A 21,000-nucleotide genomic window follows, 5' to 3' on the forward strand; every position below is an offset into this window, starting at 1 on the left:
TTCTTGTAGAGCAGTGGAATAAAGAATATGGGCTACAGGCTCACGCGGATAACGGCCGGCTAGCAAGTCGGAAGCGCGCATACATACACAAACACAGCAATGCGCAGGAGCTTACGCTACTTGCATTTCATCGAAAGTGACAATATCGCTTCTCTTCCTGCTTGCTTAGCCAAATAACCCCTCTTTGCAGCGTTCCTTTTGGTATCTCCATTAAGAACCATCCGCCCTCGTACATGATTAAAACATAAACGAGCGCAATTCTACTTTCCTTCCTTGAATCTCAACCCTGTGTTTGCCGTCAACCCACAAGCTTCCAGACTGGGGGGACAACAGAGATAGAGCGGTTAGGCTCTGCACTCTCTGAGTGCTCCTGGCATTTGCCCATAGGCTAAGATGAGGGGCATTCAGCTCTCAGGCACAGCATACATTATAATGGTGCAGAGCCGACCCGTCTCCGTAGTGTAGCAAGCAAAAATATGAGCACCAAGTACTACCTTCAATATTTCAAAAGTTTTGGGAATATACGTCGGGTTGTGGAAACTGCATAAGGCGCAGCGTGGCCCGCTAAACCCACAGTAGCTTGACTTACAGCTGCAAGCATAGTGCTATCTGTACTACCTTGAAGTAAAGTTAGCCTTCATCCTCACGACACAGCAGAAGGAGCGGTAAGTCCATGTGTTGAGTGTGTACATAAATTCTAGTTGACCTTCGGAACGAAGCCTGGCCATATGCCACAGCCTACCAGGTAGGAACCGGGCAAGTCAGCGGACACAAACAGCCTCTGGGCAAGAAACATCTACGTGATACTAGCAGCTTTATAAGGCGCTGACCTCCTCAAGAAATCCCTAGACCCCATCGGCCAGTTCCTCTGGGGGCCCCTTTAAGCAGGCCAGACAGGGGGCCCCTTGCATGTTCGAGGGGAGCCTCCGTGACCCCCGTGCGGTGGCCTAACCGCAGGAGAGTTTCGTGCTTGTCCAGCACGTTGCACTTTTCATGATTAAGAAACACCCACAGTTAGTGTGTTGCAGCCTTTTAAGGCCCCCCCATCAGGGGCCGTTGGAGTGCGTCTTCAGGCCAAATGGCCTCCGTGCTGCGTTGCTCCCTAAGGGCCTCCGCATGCACAAAACATGGACTTGGAGCACATCCTGAATCAAATTTTCTGCGCACGCGGTTAGGCCGATCGAGCGCTTGTGCCGCAGTTCAGGGGCACCGTAGGAGCTCGAACTTCCTGGTGGCATGGGATACACAGAAAGCGCCTCCACCAGCCCCTGCATGCGCAGTCAGTGCAGCGAGTCCTTGGCTTTCTCATGCCCTCTTTCGCCCATGTGATCCGATCGCAGAGGTTTCCCCCCTAGCGGCTCGCGGAGGGCTTTGCGCTTTTTCGGGCTACTATGCCCCTAAGGCGCTTTGGAGGCGCAACCAGCCTCCGCCACTTCTCCTCGAGACGGGGGCCCCCCCAAGGCCCCCTCCAGGGCCAAACGATGTGACGGCCCCTGCCCCTTTCACCATGGCCAAGCAGCAGCGTCTGCTGGACCAGCTGGCGAAGGAGGGGCTGAGCAGCAGCAGCACCTCCAGCAGCAGCAGCAAACGCAAGTTGGTATTCAAGGGCCGCGTCGTGGCACAGCTGTCCACGCGGCGAGTGAAGCATGGCGGGCGTAACTGCACCGGTCAGATCACCGTTCGGCATCGCGGCGGCGGCCATCAGCAGCGTCTGCGATTCGTGGACTGGAGGAGGAGCAGGAAAGACATCTGGGGAACAGTCCTTAGAATAGAGCATGACCCTTCGCACTCCACGGGAATCGGCCTCCTCCAGCATGATGATGGGGTCTTGTCGTACGTGCCAGTGTCTGCAGTGACGCGGCCAGGCGACAGGATCATAGCCGGCGAGTTTGCTCCCATTCAGCCCGGTTGCTGTCTGCCGCTGCAGCGCATTCCCGTTGGTACGATTGTGTATGCCATTGAGCTCAAACCAGGAGCGGGGGCACAACTGGCAAGGGCTGCCGGGGCCTATGCCACGCTCTTAAACAAGGACGCCACGAGCGCCACTTTGCGCCTCCCTTCTGGTGAGGTGCGGCTCCTGCCTCTGCGGTGCTGGGCGTGTGTAGGCCAAGCCATGCAGCCAGCGCAGCAGGGGGGCCCTCTGGGGGCCCCCAAACCCCCTCCTCTCGGAAAGGCGGGGGCCTCGAGATGGAGGGGGTGGAGGCCTGCTGTGAGGGGAAAAGCCATGAACGCTGCAAAACACCCACATGGGGGGGGCACTTCTCAAAAGAAGATCGCGAGGCCCCCTGTCTCGGCGTGGGGGATTCAGAGGACAGGATACAAAACAAGACCCCGAGCAAAGCCATTAGGGGGCATCATCAGGAGGAAACGCAGCAACAAATTCATGCGCTTGTTTGGCTCCGCTGCGCTGTAGCGCGTGAGCCCAAGAGATGTTTTTCATTTCTCCTGACCGTCTGTTTTCTGTGGCCATTTCCCGCATTCAAACCCCACTTTTATTGCACATGATACGCGCGCATACATACCACAGATACATGCAAACAGGGAGGCAGGAATGCAAAAAGTCCCTTAGGAGACGGCTAGACGCTACGTGGCTGTTGCCTGGATGACCTCGGTCCAAAACAACCTTGGTCTGTTTCTGCTGACTCTAAGGACAGAGAAAGTGAACAGTTATGGGGCCTTTGGGGCGGAGCACAGAGCGTTAAGCAGATGCCACTACAAAAAGGCTTCCTCAACCCATATTTGCCTTTTCCAGACAGCTTTCGTTGCCAGAAGTGAGAGCTAAAAAGGCAAAATATTCTCTCAGATGAGCAAGCGCAGCTAGCGGATTTCTGTGGTGTACACTGCAGAGAGCTGATGCGGCGTGACTTGTATCAGACATCTACCCGATGCTAGCGTCTGGATGCACCAGTGCATCCAGACTGCAGCGTGCTTATTCGGTTCGCTGTGCAAAATGGACATGAGATGCAGATTTCCAAAGTCTGCCCGGTTACCTTCCTTCGCTCTCTCGTTCTTCATGCGAGCGCCTCTGGCTTGCCAAACCTCTGCTTCTGCACGCCTACCTATCTGCAGATGGCTTCTTCCTTTCCTCTTCCTTGCTTGGTTGGAGTACATCAATTTCGCAAGATACGTCCTCAGCCCATCCGCTTCGGTCAAAAGCCGAAGGCTCACTCAAGACAAGACACACATTGATCAGGGCCGCCAACTTCCCGTGTCACAATGTCCAGAGCGATCAGAGCAACCGTTAGGCGTTTCCAACCTTAGCATACTTCTACATCTAGAAAGAAGAGTGTCTACGAACCCTCACCAACATTCAAAAGATGTCCATGCGTTTCATATTTTCAGCTCTGCACAGCTAAAAAGCCGTCCACAGTCTGCAGGCGACGGCGGAAATAACAAGCTGTTGAGGAATATAGGTATCGCCACGCTGATTGCGGGCGTTAAATGAGAAAAATGGCGAGGTGTCGAGAGTACATACTCGCCAAACACGGGCTTTGCATTCAGTTTGGCTCCTCTCTTACCGAATTCCTCTAGATAATGGCCACTTTCCGAACACCCCCAAGGCACTGTCCAGATTGTTCGGTCCGCCTTTTGTAGTTGGCAGTACTATCGATAAGGGATAGCTTCATGCCTAAAGAAACTGCTTCCGTGTCAAGCATTAGTCTTGCTAAGTGATGATTATATACGACCAAACAAGGCCCCCTCACTAGCTTTGTGGCATGCCCTGTTGCGTACTGTAGGACGGCACTGGAGCGTCGTTGCATTTCCAAAGGTGGCCAATCTTTTCATGACGAATTTCTGAGCTATGGACGCTTGTCGGATTGTTTTCGAGTGCAACTATTTCGTATCTGGGAAAATGCCGGAATGCGGATATACATATGGCATGCTGACTGATAATTGAATTTTGTGTATGCACCCCTTGCCTCTACGTACACAGTATGCTATCGTTTGGAGCAACTGCCGCATGCATACAACGCGCAGCAAGTTCAGGATACCACCTCCTAGTTCCCCACTATTCCGCTGTGCAGCCATCTCGCCTTTGTTCAGTGGCGCCAGCGGCAGTTCGTTGACTGCACGTTCGTTCTCATACGTACTACGGGAAGAGACCATAACTTATGCGGCGAACATGAAAAACATGCGCGCCTCGTAAACGAAGTTAATTCGCCCATGAAAGCCAAATACATACTGCCAGCTGGCCACTTGCCAGAAATGGCCACGTTAAAAGTGCTCGATAATCAATGTGCAGTCTGCTACACTGTTCACACCATCACAGTCTAACTGGCGTACATCCACTTGGGTGCACGAATTCACAGAAACGAGCTTCATGAAAGGTGCGACTTAGAGCAGTGCAGCAGCAACAAACGGCATCGCAAACAGCAGAAGACTGGGCACACTGCTCCCGGCCTAGTTGGTTTGGGCCTGAGAGATGGCATCCCATTGGGCTAGCCTGTAACACACCGGCAGCACAAGGGCATACAGATCCTATGAAGCATCTACGCAGGGAAAAGACAAGCAACGCTTTGCAGAAAGACAAGGACAAGCAGCTTACGTGAAGGGAGCGCCATCCTTGAATGCGTCTGGTGTCGTCAAACAGACAACTCCCAGAGCATTGGTGTCCTTCTCTGTGCACTTTACAATTCTGCAATCCGCAACGGGCGGGGTTTGGGCATTGTACATTGCAACTAAGGACACGTTGTTAATGTCTTTGTAGAGATCGACACCGTCATCTTTTGATGGAGGCAAGCCAGTGAAGTTGGTGAACGCAGCCTTCCATGTTCTTATTGCCTCGTTGCATCTGCAGCAGTCCTTTGTGTGAGAATCCGATATGGGTGTGAACGCGTATGTCCCTGACTTAGCCTCCAAATCCTTCTTGTCTAGGGTCGACTTCTGCGAAACCAGCGAAGCTGAACCATAAAACAACGCTATCAAAAATTTCACGCAAATAAGCAAGCATCGTTCTACGGGGGTGGAGGGGTGGAAATCAGCGCACCTTTAGGAGAGCACTGCATACAGGTTTCCAAAAGTCCTGTGAGCTATCGGGAAGACTCGCAGCAGAACTGTCTGTGGCCGCGGTAAAATTTTCAAGTCCCGCAGCCATGCGGGCTTCGTTAAGCTTGTTGAGACACGTGACATGGTCACCTGCAAACATGTCGCACTGCCACACTTCAGAAATTGAGTCGCCTACTCAAGAAGCACATAGAAACAACTCTTTGTGGAGGACAGATAAAGGCACATACTCAGTTCGACTGCAATAGTGTCATCTGATGCCATGGAATCCCCAAAGAGCACTGAGGCGCATGCGAGAGCGAGGAATTTCCGGGCCACCATTTTCTTTTCAAAAAAGTGATGAGGTAAAAATACTTCCTTACACAGCAAAAAAGGGCACAACAAAATGAACTGATACTGCTCAGTGGTGTTCTGCTCTTGCCCGTGGAGAACTAACTCTCTGAAGGGCGAGAGAATTTGCGTGGCGTCGCACAGGGGACCGCCTTCCGTTGGCGTCGGACCTGAAGCCTTTTCTACGTTGCCTCTTGAGACTTTGCTATCTGTAAGTAGCAGAAAATACAAAATGAAAAAGTGTATCGTCTAAAGTTATGCGGGTGAAAAGGCTATTTAGATCGCCATTTGCTTAGGATTTCCCGACGGCCGCCCCACAGTTCAGGGATTCCTGCACACTCGCTGATGCTCGTCGCGAAGTTTTCAGATGTGTACATCATGGACACATAAGCTATGAGCAATACCTATTTGGAGTACTGGTAAGCGAGCTTGGAGCTACAAACTAGCGGAGTGCGGCACTGCAGAGGCAGTTGCATTTTGCTAGACATGCTACACATAAACGGTTACTACTATAATAGTTGAATTTAAGTAGGAGGTGATTTTAAATGAAGTATTTGGCCTGCGTGTTTCATTGTGTTCAGAGGGATTTGTTAGCTTGATAGCAGAAGACACCTTGCTGTGTGCGAGTGCGGTAGATGCCATACGCAGCTACCTGTGAATACTCAAACCGCCTTCAGAGTGCAGCTAAGCACCAACCTAGCTGTCCCATCCCCCTTGTTTCAGCGAATCCGAAGGTCTACGGGAGGAGAAGGATGAAGTTGTGTGGGGAACCTTGTTTGTAACGCACTCTAAAATCTTTCTCTGTTGGGAGCCACTTGTATTTGTACTCAATACAAACTTCACAGAAAGTTCTTCAGTGGTTTGCATGTAGGCATCTCTTGTTTTTCTTGCCCTCCTGCATGAGAGTTCGCAAAAAAATGAGGGGAGAGGGACAGCCACGGTGCGCATAGCTGCAGCCTCTAAGCACTCGGAGCATGTACAATGAGTTGCACACGGCATCTACCGCACACGCACACAGCAATGCGCCTGCTTGTATCAACCTAAGAGTAGTCTCCAATTAAGAAGATATGCGAACAGCCCAAACGATTTCTAAATTCCTTCAAAATTCCTAAATAAACATATCTACTATAGTAGAAAGTGTCTCAGGCAGCTCAACCCGCGTCACGTTCCCCACAATTCAAAAGCCTTGGTCCTAGTTTCCCTACCTGTACATCCAGACCACACACAGGGAGGCCCTGCTCAATCGCTATTCTACAGGCAATTAGAAATGCACAATATAGTAAGATTGAGAGAGAAAATCCTGACAGCAACCCGTAATGAGAAGTGGATGGAAACAGGTCACACGCACTAGCAAACAACAAATGAGGGACCAGACCAACAGCTCCATGGCAGCGTGATGTCTTGTTGTAATCGGACGGGTGAACGATGTGGACCTCCTGCTATAAGAAAAAGAAAGCAAAAGACAAGTACTCCTGCAAAGGAACCCAAACACACTCTTGTTTAGTGATGCCTCCACGCCTGAGGGCACCATTTCCTTGCAAGTACAGCCGATGCACGCAGCATAGGCGGCATCAGAGCCCCAATAGAGGCCTAGGGAAGGGTTTAAAGACAGCATACCAGAAAGTGTTTGTTAATTATTCCGAGTGTGATAAACAACATAACAATAATAACGTGGATTTCCAAGCAATATCCTTATAGGAAAGTATCTTTTTCAGGCAAAAATGCGCCGGCGATAAACAATTACCAAGGAATGCGGGGAGCATCGCCCATGTCAACTAGCGTTGATAACCAAAAGAGCCGCGAATTCTCTCTCCACCAGCAAATCTCGCAACTACTGCTTCATCAACAACTCAGCCGGATATTCCCCTTCTCATTTTGCTGAACACTCCTGTCTAGAATATCCTCAGTGTTCAATATTCTCGAAGTATTGTACTTCTACGGCTCCCTGTAGACCTTTCCCCGCCACTCGGGCTGAATGCCTCCGCGGGAAAATCCGCAAACAATTCTGACAGGTTTGAAACTTCGTAAGGAAGCCAATGTTGACCGCACTGCGGCACCTACAATCACTAGGGAAATAAAAAGAGTAAGAAAGAGCATTGATTTGTGAGAGAATGGCAAAAATTCTTGCCTCCTGGTCGCGAGCTTGTTCCTCTGGCCATCTTGTGCATCTCGTAAAGCCTGTCGTGCCACCAGGACCAATTCTCCGGCTCGAAACGTACAGTCGACCGCCGCTTACTATAATCAGGTGTCTCTTAAGCTTTGAACATACTATCGCATGCACTATCAAGCTGCACTGTGAGTCCCTCCGCTGGTAAGTGTAGCGGCTGACCCCGGAGCAGCAGGTCCAGGCTGAGATCCGACAATGGTTTCTCAGCAGTGTGGACCGGGGGTGCGGTAGGCGCCGGGTAGTCGTGGGTGTGCTGCTTTATTATATAAGCATTCACCACAGAGAGTAAAATCAAGCTCGACCATTGAATGATAGCTATCAAAGAGCTGCATATGCAGCAGAAGAGTGCGTTTGGTGCGTTATATATGTCTATCTGCCTCAGGGTTGGTTCGCAGTGGTCACCCCATAAGAAATGTGTAGACAGGTCGTAATTACACTCCAGAACGTCCTAATGAGTCATCAATCCCTGTCCACAGCGATACTTCGCATACTTGGGAATCCTGTGTATATGATCTTGCAATAATTCAGTGACGCACTGCTCTCTGACAGCTAGAGCGGGGCATGAAATAGCCATATTTGTTTTGGCAAGGACGTTGATGATATCCTGGTCCATAATCTCTCACAGTTCAACAATAAAGTTCGTGGTCAAAGCTATTCAGATCCTTGCAGGAACCTGAAGGTTAGCGAAAGGCTCGGTGTAGGGATTTGCGTAGATTCCACTGCTCACCATCTGGGCATGGCAGTGCATACTTCTCTCCCGCGGGACACACCCCAGGCCACCCGACAGACCGTAAGAGCTTTTCACTGTAGTGTGAACCCCACCATAACCCAAAAGTACATAACCATGGGCTTTGCGCAAAATGGCACTGCAGAGAGAAGTTGGATTGTGCGAGCGACTGAGCCCTCGCTTTGTTTTGAACTATGGAAGGCTATTCTTAACGCCAATGCGCTAGTGCTTGGTTCTTGAGCCATTCTGGATGTTGGCAACCGTCTAAGATGCATGGGTTTCAAACGAATGAGTCCTCTCACTAAATTATAATAGAAATCGTGAATCATCGTAGAGAAGTGCAGTTTCTCTGCATGCTCATGAATTACCGGGTTGCCGCAAGAGCGCATTGGCAATCACCTTGTTGATGCTCTCAGAGGCCCTAATTGTGGAGCACGAGGGCGCCAAGCCAACTTACAAGTCTAAGATTTCGTCCGTACAGCCGGTGGCAACGACGTGGCAATGGGTGGTTTTTTCTCCGGGGTTCCACAAATACTAAAGCATGTCGTGTTATTTGACTCGCTTTCCGTAAAATGAACATCGGTATCTAGTGAGGGCAAAGGAAGCCCATGAGGCATGGTAAGGCGTAAAAAAGTGCCGGCACTATATATATGAGCGTCATTTAAATGTCCAGACGGGCTGTTGGCCTTTAATGTAGTTTTTTGAAATGTGTTTAGGACTTTTATTGTGAAGCTTACAATCGGGCGGTTCAAGTACAGGAAGCGTTGTAAGGCGGCCAGTAAGCGTCCCTGGCGTCGCATCAGCCCCATCTGTCCAGGTCTTAAACTGGGTTTTATTCGTCTCAGATAACAAGCAACAATTCTAGTAGATTTAACCAATTGTTCGATATGAAAAGCAGGCTGAGAGAACTGATCAACGTCCGTTGGCTGCGTGATAGCCAGGGCCACGCCGTGATTGCTTCAATCTGTGCGGGATTTGGTCTTGCTTCCGCAACCAAAACATAAAACCAAGGAAGCACACTTGTTCTTAGAGATTGAAGACACTTGCATGAACTTATATTCCACTACTTGTCCACCTGCTGAATCGCATGCACTTGTAGCTTCCTTTCAGCATTTCGCCAGAGTACTCTGGCTTTTTTCATGCATAAAGACCCATCCATCCCTGCATTACAGGCTCATTCAAGTTCCGAAAATATGGATAGTTTATTTTAGCTGAGATATTTAAAAGCCTGGACAGCATGCAGCCATACTGAAGCTTCCTAGTGCTATTGTAGTGCGTCGTATTTTGCTTGGTGTGAGGGGTAACGGGGATTTCCAAGAGGGCGTCTGCTGAGTGAAATGCCGCGTAGATTGTTGATCCGCGTAGCATGTCGAGCATATTCGCCAATACGCAGCAGCTGAAAGTTCTGCTACACAGCTACTTGCCATTCACCGCGTCATAGCCCGCGTGAGGTCCTTCTGCTACCTTGATGCGCCTTTGCTCGCTTAGCAACCTGCTCTTGCTGGTTCCCATTTTGTTGCTGAAACTCTTTGTTTTGCACACGCTTGCAGCTCTGAATTATATACCCCGTTCACCCAGCTAGGATAAACCGCATTGGTGAAGGGCTATCTGGGGCTGCATATGAGTGCAGGTTCACTCGGCTGTCTTTTCGCGTCCACCGTGGACTGGAGTCTAGAGCCGGTTGACACAGCCCCGACGTCCAACGGTTCTGAATCCCAGCTTGGCTATTCCTTTCAAGCCCCATAATCAGGCATTGCGTTCATTTGATCCTGAAACCGTAAGTAGTGCACCAGTTGCGGAAAACCCACTAGTAGGCCTATTAGTCGATGTGTCGTTGCCCGCCCTGCGACCAGTTGACGAGCCACATTGGGTAGACACGAGATAGAGTACTAAAATCCAACTCTTTATCAACTTTGTTGACTCTCCTAAACCAAATTTCCTATCTGAATGTATACTAATGTATTGATATACTGCCCTGCTTCAGCTCAATTCTCCCAAAGCTTGCAGGGAAGCTGATCTCGGCACAAACCGATGAGTCCGGGCATGTATAAAGGCGGGAACTGAAGTAATTTGTGCAGGCAGACGGCATCCGGCACATGAACTTACCCACCGCTAAATTGTTTATTCTTCCGGTATCCAGGCCCTAAGGAGTACTCATTTCCTTGCATGAGGGTACAAAACCTTGTACATTTTCACCGAGCCGATGAAGTTTTCGAGTACTTGCCAATCCTTACGGCTGCTATGCTTTCTTAAATGGCAAGAGCTCAGTGATGCAGCCGAGCAATGTTAATCAGCTGAGAAATTATGCCTGTCTATCAGCTGTTTTACTACTGCGTTCACACCAGTTCGCAAGCCTGCCTCTGGAGCCTGAACCGACATCGTGCTACCACATACTTCTATCAACAGATAGTATGTATAGGCCTGTCACTTTAAAAGCTAAAATTGCTGAATTAGGAAACGATTTGATCGGAACAAAAGGCTCAGGGAGCTTGTTATACGGCAGCATGATATCCCACTACATCCGGTGCCTGTGGCTCATGGGCGGGAACGGCCACTTCGAAGCGTGCGCCAATTCTAGCTACGACGTTGCATCTGAAGTGTCCGTATAAAGGCACTTGGCTCTTTACTCAAATCAAGATTGGGAGGAATTTATAGAGTGCCCTGCCAGAGAAACTCCATTCGTCCCCTGCGCTCGCCCCTTTGGATTCCGGCAAGAGGGTGGAGGGACAGCCAAGGTGCGCACAGTTGCTGCGCACTCTGAGCACTCTAAGCATTCACAGCGCGGTGCACACTGCGTTAATAGCACACGTATACTTTGCATTGAGGTAACCCTGCTGTGCAATAATAAGATAGGCGAGCAGCTAAACCAAGTAGCCAATTCTGTACTGATTAAGTGATGTACAGTGGTAAGAAAAAAGATTCTTCCGCCGCAGATAGGATTTGGTAACGAAGTATCTCATGATGGAAACACTGAGGTGGCAGTAAAGGCTAGTTTCAATAAAGCAAGCTTTTACTTGGACACTTCCTGCTTAAACCCTAATTATTGTACAATACTTCGTAACGAGGTGATTGTAGGCGTGTCGTTAGAGCTTCTGTATTATCTGAAGAATCAGTAGGGTTCCTTATAGAATCTCTGTCACGGATGCTTAGCCACAAGAACATAATTAAGGATAGAATAACAACACTATTTCTTTATAAGAACTCTTATTTCTCCTTGCTCTCAACCCACACGGTTTCGGCCGCAGGAGAGGAAGGACAATGCTACAAATAGTTACATTCCCTGATCACTTCAGGGATTCTCAGAAGTTTGCACATACTTTGAGTAATAGTACGCAAGCACAAACCGCTCATTCTTGTACTGTCGAGTTTAGCCACCCTCTACATCAATCGAAGGAACAGTCCAACTAAAGATTCGATGCTTATATATATGTACATTCAATTTTTAACATTTTGTACCCGAAGTAAAGCTACAGTAGGAGTAGTTTCGAGGAAAAGTTTGGCGTGGACCCTGTCTTGACCATCTCTACGCTCGCTTTTTAGCTTTCTAGGATAAATACGAGTCTCTCCCCCTATAACCCAATACTCGGAGAGCTGTCTTTGCAATCGGAATGTGGTATTTCGCTGGAGTATTGCTTTTTAGGGATTTCTGGATGTACATTTATGTGTGTCCCCTGCGGCGGTACGTGTTCGACACAAGTTCCGCATAAAATGCCCTTCCCATTGAAACTAGCAGATACCGCACTGCATATCATCCGATGCTAAAAGCGTTACTACGGAGCAATGTTTTATGAGTATATTTCGGTCGTGTTTCAAAGTGCAGCGCCTCCTTGTGCAGACAGACCCTGGAGCCTTTGTGCCGCCCCCGTGAGCCATGGATACAACACGAAGCCGGCGGGTTCTGTCACATCAGCGCCTCTCCCTGGAGCTTCTGGTAGCATAATACTCCAAAGCACAAATGAAATGCGAAGCATGAACAAACTAAAAGGGAAAGTCCCCTTGTCTAGCCCCTCATCGCCGGTCGATACGTGGTCTTCTGTTGCTGTAGAAGGCGCACGCGACCGACGGCTGCCCGAGCCGGCCTAGGGGCGGCTGCGACGGTGGCGCCATCCATCGTTGCCGTGTCCCTCCGTTCTTTGCTTGTTAGCGTGTTTTTGTCTGAAGAATTTTATTTTAAGTTTAAGGCGCTTTTACAGGCAATTGTGTGTAGGTACTGCAGATACAGAGTAGTACGCCTGGGAGCTAGGCGACCCGCCAAGCCCTTCTTCATTCAGTCTCCTGCTTCGGCACCGCCGACTGCAACGCCCCATTCCCAGCGCCAACACCTGCCGCATGAGCTGCAGACGCGCTCGAAATGCTGTGCCTCTTCCTCAGTGCACAAGGCAAAAAACCTTCAAGATTGATGCCTTGCGGAGCCGCAGCAGCAACGCGGTCAGGGACAGTTGCGGGCGCGGCGGCCAGATGATCTGCAACACGCTTCCGTGTCAAAAAAGCGAAAGCCACTCACAAGGAGAGCCTGCACAGGCAAGGGCTGAAAAGGGTCTAGAGGAGCCAGGATGACGCCCGAGACACTGCCCTAGCTGTTGGAAGGCTCTAGTTTCTCAGGAGGACGCTCTCCCTGTGCTTCCTCCCCCTCTTCCTCTCTCCCTCTCTCTTCCTCTCGATTTCGCCCATCGTGTAATACAGCCAGCGCTACAGGCCTCGCTGCTCTAGCTGCAGCCGCACTGGTGCAAGGGGCCTCTAGCCAGTGCGAGCTCCCCGTATTATACGGCTGCATGCGGCACCTCTCCCCCATGAGACAGCCCCTCCCACTGCAGCATCGGAAACAAGACGCTCAGCTCATGATGAATCCCCAGAGGCCCCTGCTGGCGCATCCCTCGGCGCAGCTCGCAATGTCGCCTCCACAGCAGCAGTTTTATGCTAATCCCAGGCAGCAGCAACACACGGCGCTGTCGCCTTTGCAACACACGATGGTGCAGCAGCGACACGGGCCGCCACACGGCGGCATTCCAGGAGCTGTATTACTTTCCAATTTCCCTACAGAAGAGCGAACGGGATGGGAAGATAAGTGGCAGCAGCAGCAGCATGCTCAGCGACCGCAACAGCAGTATGCTCAGCAACAGCAGTATGCTCAGCAACAGCAGCAACAGCAGTATGCTCAGCAGCAGCAACAACAACAATATGCTCAGCAACAGCAGCAACAACAGTATGCTCAGCAGCAGCAACAACAACAATATGCTCAGCAACAGCAACAGCAGTATGCTCATCAACAGCAGCAGCAGTATGCTCATCAACAGCAACAGCAGTATGCTCATCAACAGCAGCAGCAGTGTGCTCAGCAGCAGCAGCAACAACAACCTACCCAGCAGCGGCCTTACACGTACAACATGCAGCAGAACTCGTATCGGCATACTCGACAGCCTCAGCAGGATCTGCGACTCCGCAGCGAATGCACGGAGGCTGAGGCTGGAAGCTATGGCCTGCGACACTCCAGCGATCCTTATAATCCGGGGAAGAGCCTGCCCCTCTTGAAGGGGCCCCTCAATACCAACCCGACTGATCTGCAAAAGCGAATTCAGTGCGCCTTGGAAGAATATGCGCTCTGCCGGAGTGCTGTGGTCGCTGCAGTGATGGTGGCAAGGCCACTCTTCTGCGTAGGGTGGCTGTAGCTGCCTCTGTCGCTGCTCAAACACCCCGTTTCGCCTGTTCAGCTGCTTCAGTTAGTCTCTGTTCCTCCTGCTGCTGTGCTGCGAGCAGGTCGGCTACTGCCCAGGTGCACGCGCTGAGGGCGTCGCTGAGTGAGGAAGCTCTGCGAGGCCATCACGATCCTGAGGCGTGGATCCTCTTGCTGCAGCAGGAGGAATTTGTTGCGCTTATGCAGCAGGAAGAGCAGCTGCTCCTGGAGATAGAGGAGCAGCAGCAGCAACAGAAGGAAAAGCAGCAACACAAGGGAGGCCTGAGAAGCGACTTCTCAGCAGCACGCATGAGAACAAAGTCTCATGGCCTCACTAGGGCAGGTGAATACAATCGGTTTTGAGTGTGGCTGAGGCAGGAGAAAAGATTCCAGCCACTACCCCCCCCATCCGTACGAATGTAGCTGCAATAGCATGCTGGGGCCTTCCCAGCCTTCGCTTCGTGCATGGTGCATCATCCTGCCCTCTTGCCGCTTCAAAGCTTTGCAGCGGCTGCTGTCTACTGCCTGTGCTCCTGCAGGAGGGTTGCATGGCGGACGAAGGCTGCCGGACGGCAGCTCGCGCACAGACTCTGCGACGGCCCTAAGAGACTGCCACACACGCCTTCCTGGAGCCACAGGCGCGGCTGCAGCGAGAGATGCTGAGCACGAGAGAGAGTGGTGCTCAGACTTCAGCAGGCATGCCAGGAGCAGCAGCAACAGCAGCAGTAGTAGTAGCATTGCAGCGGTGTCCGACAGTATCAGCGACGCTTACCCCAGCCGCCAGCAGCAGCTTGTGCGGGGTCGGCAACATCAGCAGCATCAGCATCAGCAACATCAGCATCAGCAAGCACGCAGCAAGAATCAGCAGCCGCCGCTGAGGCCCCTCGCCAGCACATCCAGTACGGACGCGTCTGCCCTCAAAGGCCCTTTGAGCCCCAGTGCGGCGTCTTTTCTGCAGCAGCAGCAGCAAAGAAGAGGCCTTGCAGGAAGAACTCGCAGCACTGCTGCGACGACTACGGGTGCAGCGGCTGCCACTGCTGCACCGCCCCCCCATTCAGCAGCAACGCCTCCCGCACGTACAGTATCCCGCAAAATCGCTGGCAGTCGCAGGCCTTTGCCAAGAACGGCGGCCTCAGCAGGCTCGGCTGCAGCAGCAGCAGCAGCAGCAGCAGCAGCAGCCTCTACAGCTGCTGGCGCTGCGCCTTCAAAGAGCTCCTCCGGCAGCAGCAACGCTGGCAGGAACTCCCGTCTGCCTGCAGCAACGCCCCCCCCCCGGGGAAATTCCAATTTGAGCCGCAGCAGCGGCGTTGGTGCAGAGGATACTGGCAGCACTAGGCGATCCTTGTGGAGGGTAAACAGCGCTGTTGGGCAGTCAACTACGTCATGCGGCAACAGCAACGACAAGGGGGACGCGTCTGCGGCTGGACGCCCCCCCCTCCGCAAACAGACGAGCCTTCCGCCAACAAGGCCCTCTCCAGTCTCCTCAGCAGACAAAGGCAGCACCAGCGGCAAGGCCAGCATCAGCACAGCGGCGGGAGATGACACGTCGCAGCTCTCCGATCTGCTTCCACGCTCTGCGAGCGATGACGCTGGCATGTCGCCTTCCAGCAACGCACACCTGAGTCCGAATGAGGATTACCACTCCTCGCCGCGTGCGGGCCTTAGCAGCAGCGGCATGCATACACGCTTCCGCAGCAACAGCGCTTCCAGGCTTCCGCAGCGGCAAGGAGTACCCCGTCATGCGTCACACTTGAGGAGCACCATGGGGGCTGCCGTCTCGCCAATTGGAGCGCCTCCAGCAGAAGCCGCTGCATGGGCTTTAGCAGCAAGCGCAGCAGATGCTGGGCCAGAGGAACCACAGACTTCCGTGGTCTTAGAAGACGTCAACCGACTGCGCCAGACGCAGCAGAAGCACTTGTATCGCCAGAAGCTGAAGGAGCAACAGTCAAAATTTGCGAGGCAGCAGCAGATGCTGCAGCTGCAAGAGCAGGAAAGGCATCAAAGCGGAAGTGCGCAGCAGCGCCAGCGAGAGGCTCCTGCGCTGACGGCCATGGATATTGAATCGCAGGTCTATGTTACTGAGCCGACAACAGCCGCTGCGCTATGCCAACAAGCAGAGCAGGCTTCACGGGAAGCGCTCCTTCAGCGCCAGAGCAACGACGATTCCAACTGGGAGGAAGGCTCGCCGTGCAGCTGCCCTAGCAGCACCAACGACAGCAGCAGCAGCAGCAGCAGCGTTGTCAGACGTGGCACAGGGTCCCCCCGCCTCCAGCGCTCCTTCTCTGGAAGCACCGCCGCAAAGACGGCTGCTGATGCGTCCGATGTGAGACTGCAGCAGCAGCAAGTGCACCAAGTACAGCAAGAGTTGCGCCAGCAGCAACAGCCAACAGTACAGCACGCAGAGCAGCACCAGCAGCACCAGCATCTTCAACACCAGCAGGTCCATCTGCAGCACCTCCAGCAGCAACAAACCCAACAGCAGATACAACAGCAGCAGCAGATACAACAGCAGCAGCAGATACAACAGCAGCAGCTTTTTCAACAGTACCTTCAGCAACAGCAGCTCCAGCAAGAACGCCACCTGCAGCGCCAGCAGCAACATGCGATGAAGCATATACCCCTGCTCCAGCAGCTAGCAGTCCCCGTGGAAGAGGAGGTCGTGGTGGCCAGCGGCAATTCGCACGACAGCAACGGTAAATGCGGAATTTTACTGAAGCTACTCTGTTTCCTTAGCGGCGTGTATGGTAGCAGCAACCACGGTATGCAAGCCGTGCCCTGTGGAGGGAGCATGCGTGAGTTCGTGCATGCGTGCAGGCTCTGGAATACGCGCGTGGCTAGGAGGCCGATCTCTAGACGATTACATCCTTCATCTCATGAAGCAAGGATTGTACGTTTTGCATGCACAGACGACTGTGCCCTTTGTACGGCCAGCTAGCAACCCTAGCTGGTCGTGGATCAAAGCCGGTGGCTAATTGTTGCAGAAGAACGGTGAGCCGGAGCCCTTTACTGAAGTCTTCCTCGTTCTGTGCGTCTGCGTATAGGGCGCCTATGTCGCGTTTCACGGCTGCTGGAGAGATGCAGTATCAGAGCTTTCTGGCAGCACAAATAGCTGAAAGGCAGCAGACGGAGGCAGCTGAGCTCCAGCGAAATCTTACCCGCTACCACATGGGCCTCTCCAATGGAATCGCCCCCTTTGTTGCTTGCTATCCCACGGCAGAGGATGAAAAAGAAATAGTAGCACCTCCATCGGCGGCACCTGCTGTTTATGGTGGTCGCTCTGCACCGCAGCACAGCAATGTGACTTGTCCCCCGCAGCAACACGTGATGCAGCAGGAGCGTGCCCCTCAGCAGAAGCCAATGCAGCAGGGGCAGCAACCTGCATCCAGGAGTTGGCTAGCTGGCGTTTTCAGGTGGATGGGTGGAGGCGCACAAGCCGAGCAAAGGCAACAGCAGCAGAGAGAACAGCAGCTGCAGCACGTGCAGCAGAGGGAACAGCAGATGCAGCAGAGGGAACAGCAGATGCAGCACGTGCAGCAGCAGACGACGACGCATCAGCAGCAGCAGCTCCTGCTGCAGATGCAGCAGATGCATATACGGCAGCATCCGCAGATGCTGGTCAGGCAGACACCTGAGCAGCAGCAGCACTCACACTCGCAGATGCTGAGGCCTTCTGTTTCAGTTCCGTCACTGTGCACGGCGCAGCTTCCACCGCTGTGATCGAGCAGTCACAGTGCTGGGGCTCTGTCTGAAGGTCAACTTTTTTTCTTTGGAAACGCCGGACGTGGACGTGCAATGTGTTTTGAAAGTGCATGCATTTGACAATGCATGCGACTCCTACGCATCATGCTGCCGTGACTGCAGGTGCTCGCGCTGCCTAGTAATGCGCTTGTAGGTGCACCCGATAGGTACATACTGCATCCAGAGTCCTAGGATGACTAGACAGCCAAAACACAAGTTGATTGTTGCCACGCTACAGAACAGGCTGCCCCCTGCAGGATCTAGAGAAAAGAGAAACCTAGAAATTGCGGTATACAGTGAGAAATGTTTGGTAGTCTCTTTCTCAGTTTTGTACGGGTACGACATACAGCAAATTGACATGTGCTACCTGCGCACGTCGACTGCGGGAGCAGAAGCAGGAGCAGCTGCTGCTGCACGCTTCTCCAGCTAATTGACAGTTTCGCCTGCTACATTACGGCAGATTAGCGGCTGCAGCAGCTCCTGCCCCCTGAGGCGTTGGTGCGTTACGCACTAACCGCGTCAGAGTCTGCTGCCCCCACAACAGCAACAAGTGCATCTATGGCCTTTTCAATTCGCATCCGGTTGCTGCAGACACAGCGCAACACCAGCGGGCAGGACGCCGCCTTCGAGAGCCACCTACCGCGAAAAACAGATTCCATCTACGGAAGCAGCAACATACCTTATGAGATGGAGCTTAGGGAACGCCATGGCTCGCCCTTCCTGGACATACCTGCAGCAACGCACACCCCCAACCCCTGTAGGCAAACCTTTAGCATGAAGCACCTACGTGCAAGCTCCGCTGCCGAACACACGCATGTGGGAAGAAGCACGCGCTGCTGCATGCTCTGATGCTGCTGCGACGGCAGCTGGCGAACCACAAACACAAGACACGAAAGCCACATCTGGCAGCAGCCTTCAGGCCCTTAAAGGATTTATCGCCGCTGCCTTTGAGAGTGTGCGAACCATTTAACGTCGGCAAATGACTGGTCATTCATCAGCTTGATGTGCCTCCAATACAGCCTCCGCGGACAGACAGTAACGTCGCCAGTGTATGGCTAAAGACACACACACACGCACACACACCCATTTACCGGAACAGACCCCCGTGCAACCTGCTGAGAAAGCAACCAAACACTCCCCAATTCGAATGCACACAGGCAAACGGCACTGCTGCTGCTCTATATCTACGCAGTCAATGCTCGCAAGACTTCCGAGCTAGCGGAAAATGGGCAGCTAGCGCGCTAGCTGCGGAATGCACCTGGAGGGCGAGTGCCCCTGCGTTAATGCCGCGGAGCGTCGGACTGACGTTTAGCAGCGCAATAAGCCGCAACAAAAAGCGCTGAAGGGAAGCAAAGGAAGAAATCCACGAGAGCACAAAAAACGCTGAAGGGAAGCAAAGGAAGAAATCCACGAGAGCACAAAAAACGCTGAAGGGAAGCAAAGGAAGAAATCCACGAGAGCACAAAAAACGCTGAGGGGAAGCGGAGGAAGAAATCCACGAGAGCAGTTTCAGAAGCACACAACGGATTCGGCGATCGGGTGCAAATGCAGCGAAAGAAGGGCCTCAATCTGCCTCCTGCACTGTACGCCTCAGCTCCTCACGAGGTGCTCCTTTAAGAAAACTTCAAGACCAGAAAGCACAAAGCCGCCGCGCCACTGGCCACCAGCGCCCCTCCAACTGACCTGCACACCCACCCCAAATTCGCAATCTCCAAACAATTCCGTCCCTGCAAGCGAAGAAGAGCTACCATCTGAAAGGCTAATAGATGAGAGCGAAGGGCATATATATATGTATATATATATGCCTTTTGCTGTCATCTATAAGAGAGACACGGATATATATAGATATATATATCTATCTATATATAGGCATCTAGAGAGATAGGTACAGATACATGTACATGTACTTGTATGCATATAAATAATACATATACATAGATATGCATAGATGTATATACAGCTCTATCTATCTGTCTACGTATGGAGATATAGGTATATATGTATAGATGCATCATCACCAGCGACAGCAAGCGTCTCTTACGGGCTTTCCTGCTTCCCCATGAGCGCGAATTCCGGAGAACGGAAATACGTGGGGGTTCACCTGCGACATCCGCAGCAGGACGAACGGAAATTACCTAAAAGGGCACGCACACGAGACAAGGTGCCTCCCCCGCGGTCGAAGCACTGCTGAGGCAATCTGCGATGTGTTTCAAAACAGCAGCAGCAGCAACAGCATGGGCAACTGTCTATACCTGCGACACGATAGAGTACAGGGGGCCACAGTAGGAGCTAGCGAGCGATTTGAGAGGAATATCGCCGCTCAAAGATCCGTCGTGGTAATAGGGAGTCTCAGGAGCATTCGGAGGCGAGATACTGAGACGGCCATCCTGTCCTCTCTCCAGCAAAGGCATCGGGAGTGTCAAGAAAGGGAATGCGCAGGAGCAGCACACCGCTGACCACACGACGACATTGGGTGCATTGAGATAATTCATGAGCTGCGCACATACCACCCCAGTCTCAGATCCGTCTTGTCACGAGCTGCCTTCCAAAGGAAAGCAAGAGGCAGGCACCGATGGGAGGGGTGAACTCTTCTTGGGGGGAGACACGTGAGGTGCCTCCCGCCTGCCTGCCCCCAAGAAGAGTGGCATCGGGGTAAGAGCAGACAGACAGCGCTGCAAACAAAACCTCTAGGTAGGGGCCTGGTGTGCTTCTCGCCTTGACTTCTCCGTCCCTGTCAGCGCGTGTCATGGCGATGTTCAGGCAGCTGTAAAGCACGGAAACGAGGAGGCAAAAAAGGGCATGGCAGACGATTGAGTGACCGCACGGGGAGAGGCCGAAAAACACGCCAAGAAAAGCTGCAAAAAAGACCTTTCTTACCGTCCGGTGCGATGGTATGCCTCAAGGAAGGTAATATCGCTGAAGAGTTTTTGAGAGGCCGCTACCCACGCCGCAGTATCGCACATATATCTGCGTAGGCAGAAGAAGCAGGAGCAGAGGGGTCACTCGATAGACGAGGGGAGGAAGGCAGAGGACGCAGACAGACAGACAGACAGACAGACAGACAGACAGACAGACAGACAGACAGACAGACCGACAGACATCCAGACAGACAGACAGACAGACCAACAGGAAGACAGCCAGACATACAGTACAACAGACGTACACACAGACAAATAGATATATAAACACACGGATCAGCAGAAAGGAGTCTAACATGTCAGCAACACACACACGTAGAAGCACCATACACAGCCAACCACCAACAACACACCGACACAACCCCACCACATAACGCGACCAGAGGGGGATGTTTACTTATGTGGGGTGGTATTTGGTGTGGTGGGGTGGTGGGGAGGGGGGGGG

General features: G+C 52.3%; 4 protein-coding genes across 4 annotated transcripts; 2 read left to right on the top strand and 2 right to left on the bottom strand.

Moving 5' to 3' along the window:
* Positions 1–1,078: 1,078 nt before the first annotated feature.
* Positions 1,079–2,413, top strand: LOC34624256 (50S ribosomal protein L2). The gene has a single exon (XM_026336752.1). The coding sequence runs from the start codon at positions 1,079–1,081 to the stop codon at positions 2,411–2,413; it is 1,335 nt and encodes a 444-aa protein (XP_026192537.1).
* A 2,129-nt stretch (positions 2,414–4,542) lies between these two features.
* On the bottom strand, positions 4,543–5,146 carry LOC34624255. The gene is made up of 2 exons (XM_026336753.1): positions 4,988–5,146; positions 4,543–4,884 (listed from the first exon to the last, which is right to left on the bottom strand). Exons 1-2 carry the CDS (start codon positions 5,144–5,146, stop codon positions 4,543–4,545), a joined length of 501 nt encoding a protein of 166 aa, XP_026192538.1.
* Positions 5,147–14,555: 9,409 nt separating this feature from the next.
* Positions 14,556–17,777, top strand: LOC113147163 (ecdysone-induced protein 74EF-like). Its single transcript, XM_026336754.1, has 6 exons — positions 14,556–14,595; positions 14,823–15,495; positions 15,723–15,924; positions 16,262–16,491; positions 17,343–17,373; positions 17,706–17,777. Exons 1-6 carry the CDS (start codon positions 14,556–14,558, stop codon positions 17,775–17,777), a joined length of 1,248 nt encoding a protein of 415 aa, XP_026192539.1.
* Positions 17,778–18,193: 416 nt separating this feature from the next.
* LOC34619158 lies at positions 18,194–20,600 on the bottom strand. Its single transcript, XM_026336756.1, has 8 exons — positions 20,515–20,600; positions 20,180–20,401; positions 19,890–20,010; positions 19,679–19,772; positions 19,261–19,388; positions 18,896–18,976; positions 18,583–18,692; positions 18,194–18,296 (listed from the first exon to the last, which is right to left on the bottom strand). The coding sequence occupies exons 1-8, from the start codon at positions 20,598–20,600 to the stop codon at positions 18,194–18,196; spliced, it is 945 nt and encodes a 314-aa protein (XP_026192541.1).
* Positions 20,601–21,000: the final 400 nt, after the last annotated feature.

This window comes from Cyclospora cayetanensis, unplaced genomic scaffold, assembly GCF_002999335.1.
Source record: "Cyclospora cayetanensis isolate NF1_C8 unplaced genomic scaffold, CcayRef3 CcayRef3_contig_145, whole genome shotgun sequence".
Lineage (NCBI taxonomy): Eukaryota > Apicomplexa > Conoidasida > Eucoccidiorida > Eimeriidae > Cyclospora > Cyclospora cayetanensis.

Coding starts and splice junctions, on each gene's coding strand:
- LOC113147163 (XM_026336754.1), top strand. CDS start 14,556: ATGCTGAGCACGAGAGAGAGTGGTGCTCAGACTTCAGCAG. Junction 14,596..14,822: donor TGGTGCTCAGACTTCAGCAG/GCATGCCAGGAG, acceptor CTGCCCTCAAAG/GCCCTTTGAGCCCCAGTGCG. Junction 16,492..17,342: donor GAACGCCACCTGCAGCGCCA/GCAGCAACATGC, acceptor AGCCGAGCAAAG/GCAACAGCAGCAGAGAGAAC.
- LOC34619158 (XM_026336756.1), bottom strand. CDS start 20,600: ATGTGCGATACTGCGGCGTGGGTAGCGGCCTCTCAAAAACTCTTCAGC. Junction 20,402..20,514: donor GCATACCATCGCACCGGACG/GTAAGAAAGGTC, acceptor CGTGCTTTACAG/CTGCCTGAACATCGCCATGA. Junction 19,773..19,889: donor TGTACTCTATCGTGTCGCAG/GTATAGACAGTT, acceptor GTGCCCTTTTAG/GTAATTTCCGTTCGTCCTGC.
- LOC34624256 (XM_026336752.1), top strand. CDS start 1,079: ATGGCCTCCGTGCTGCGTTGCTCCCTAAGGGCCTCCGCATGCACAAAA.
- LOC34624255 (XM_026336753.1), bottom strand. CDS start 5,146: ATGTTTGCAGGTGACCATGTCACGTGTCTCAACAAGCTTAACGAAGCC. Junction 4,885..4,987: donor TATGCAGTGCTCTCCTAAAG/GTGCGCTGATTT, acceptor CTGGTTTCGCAG/AAGTCGACCCTAGACAAGAA.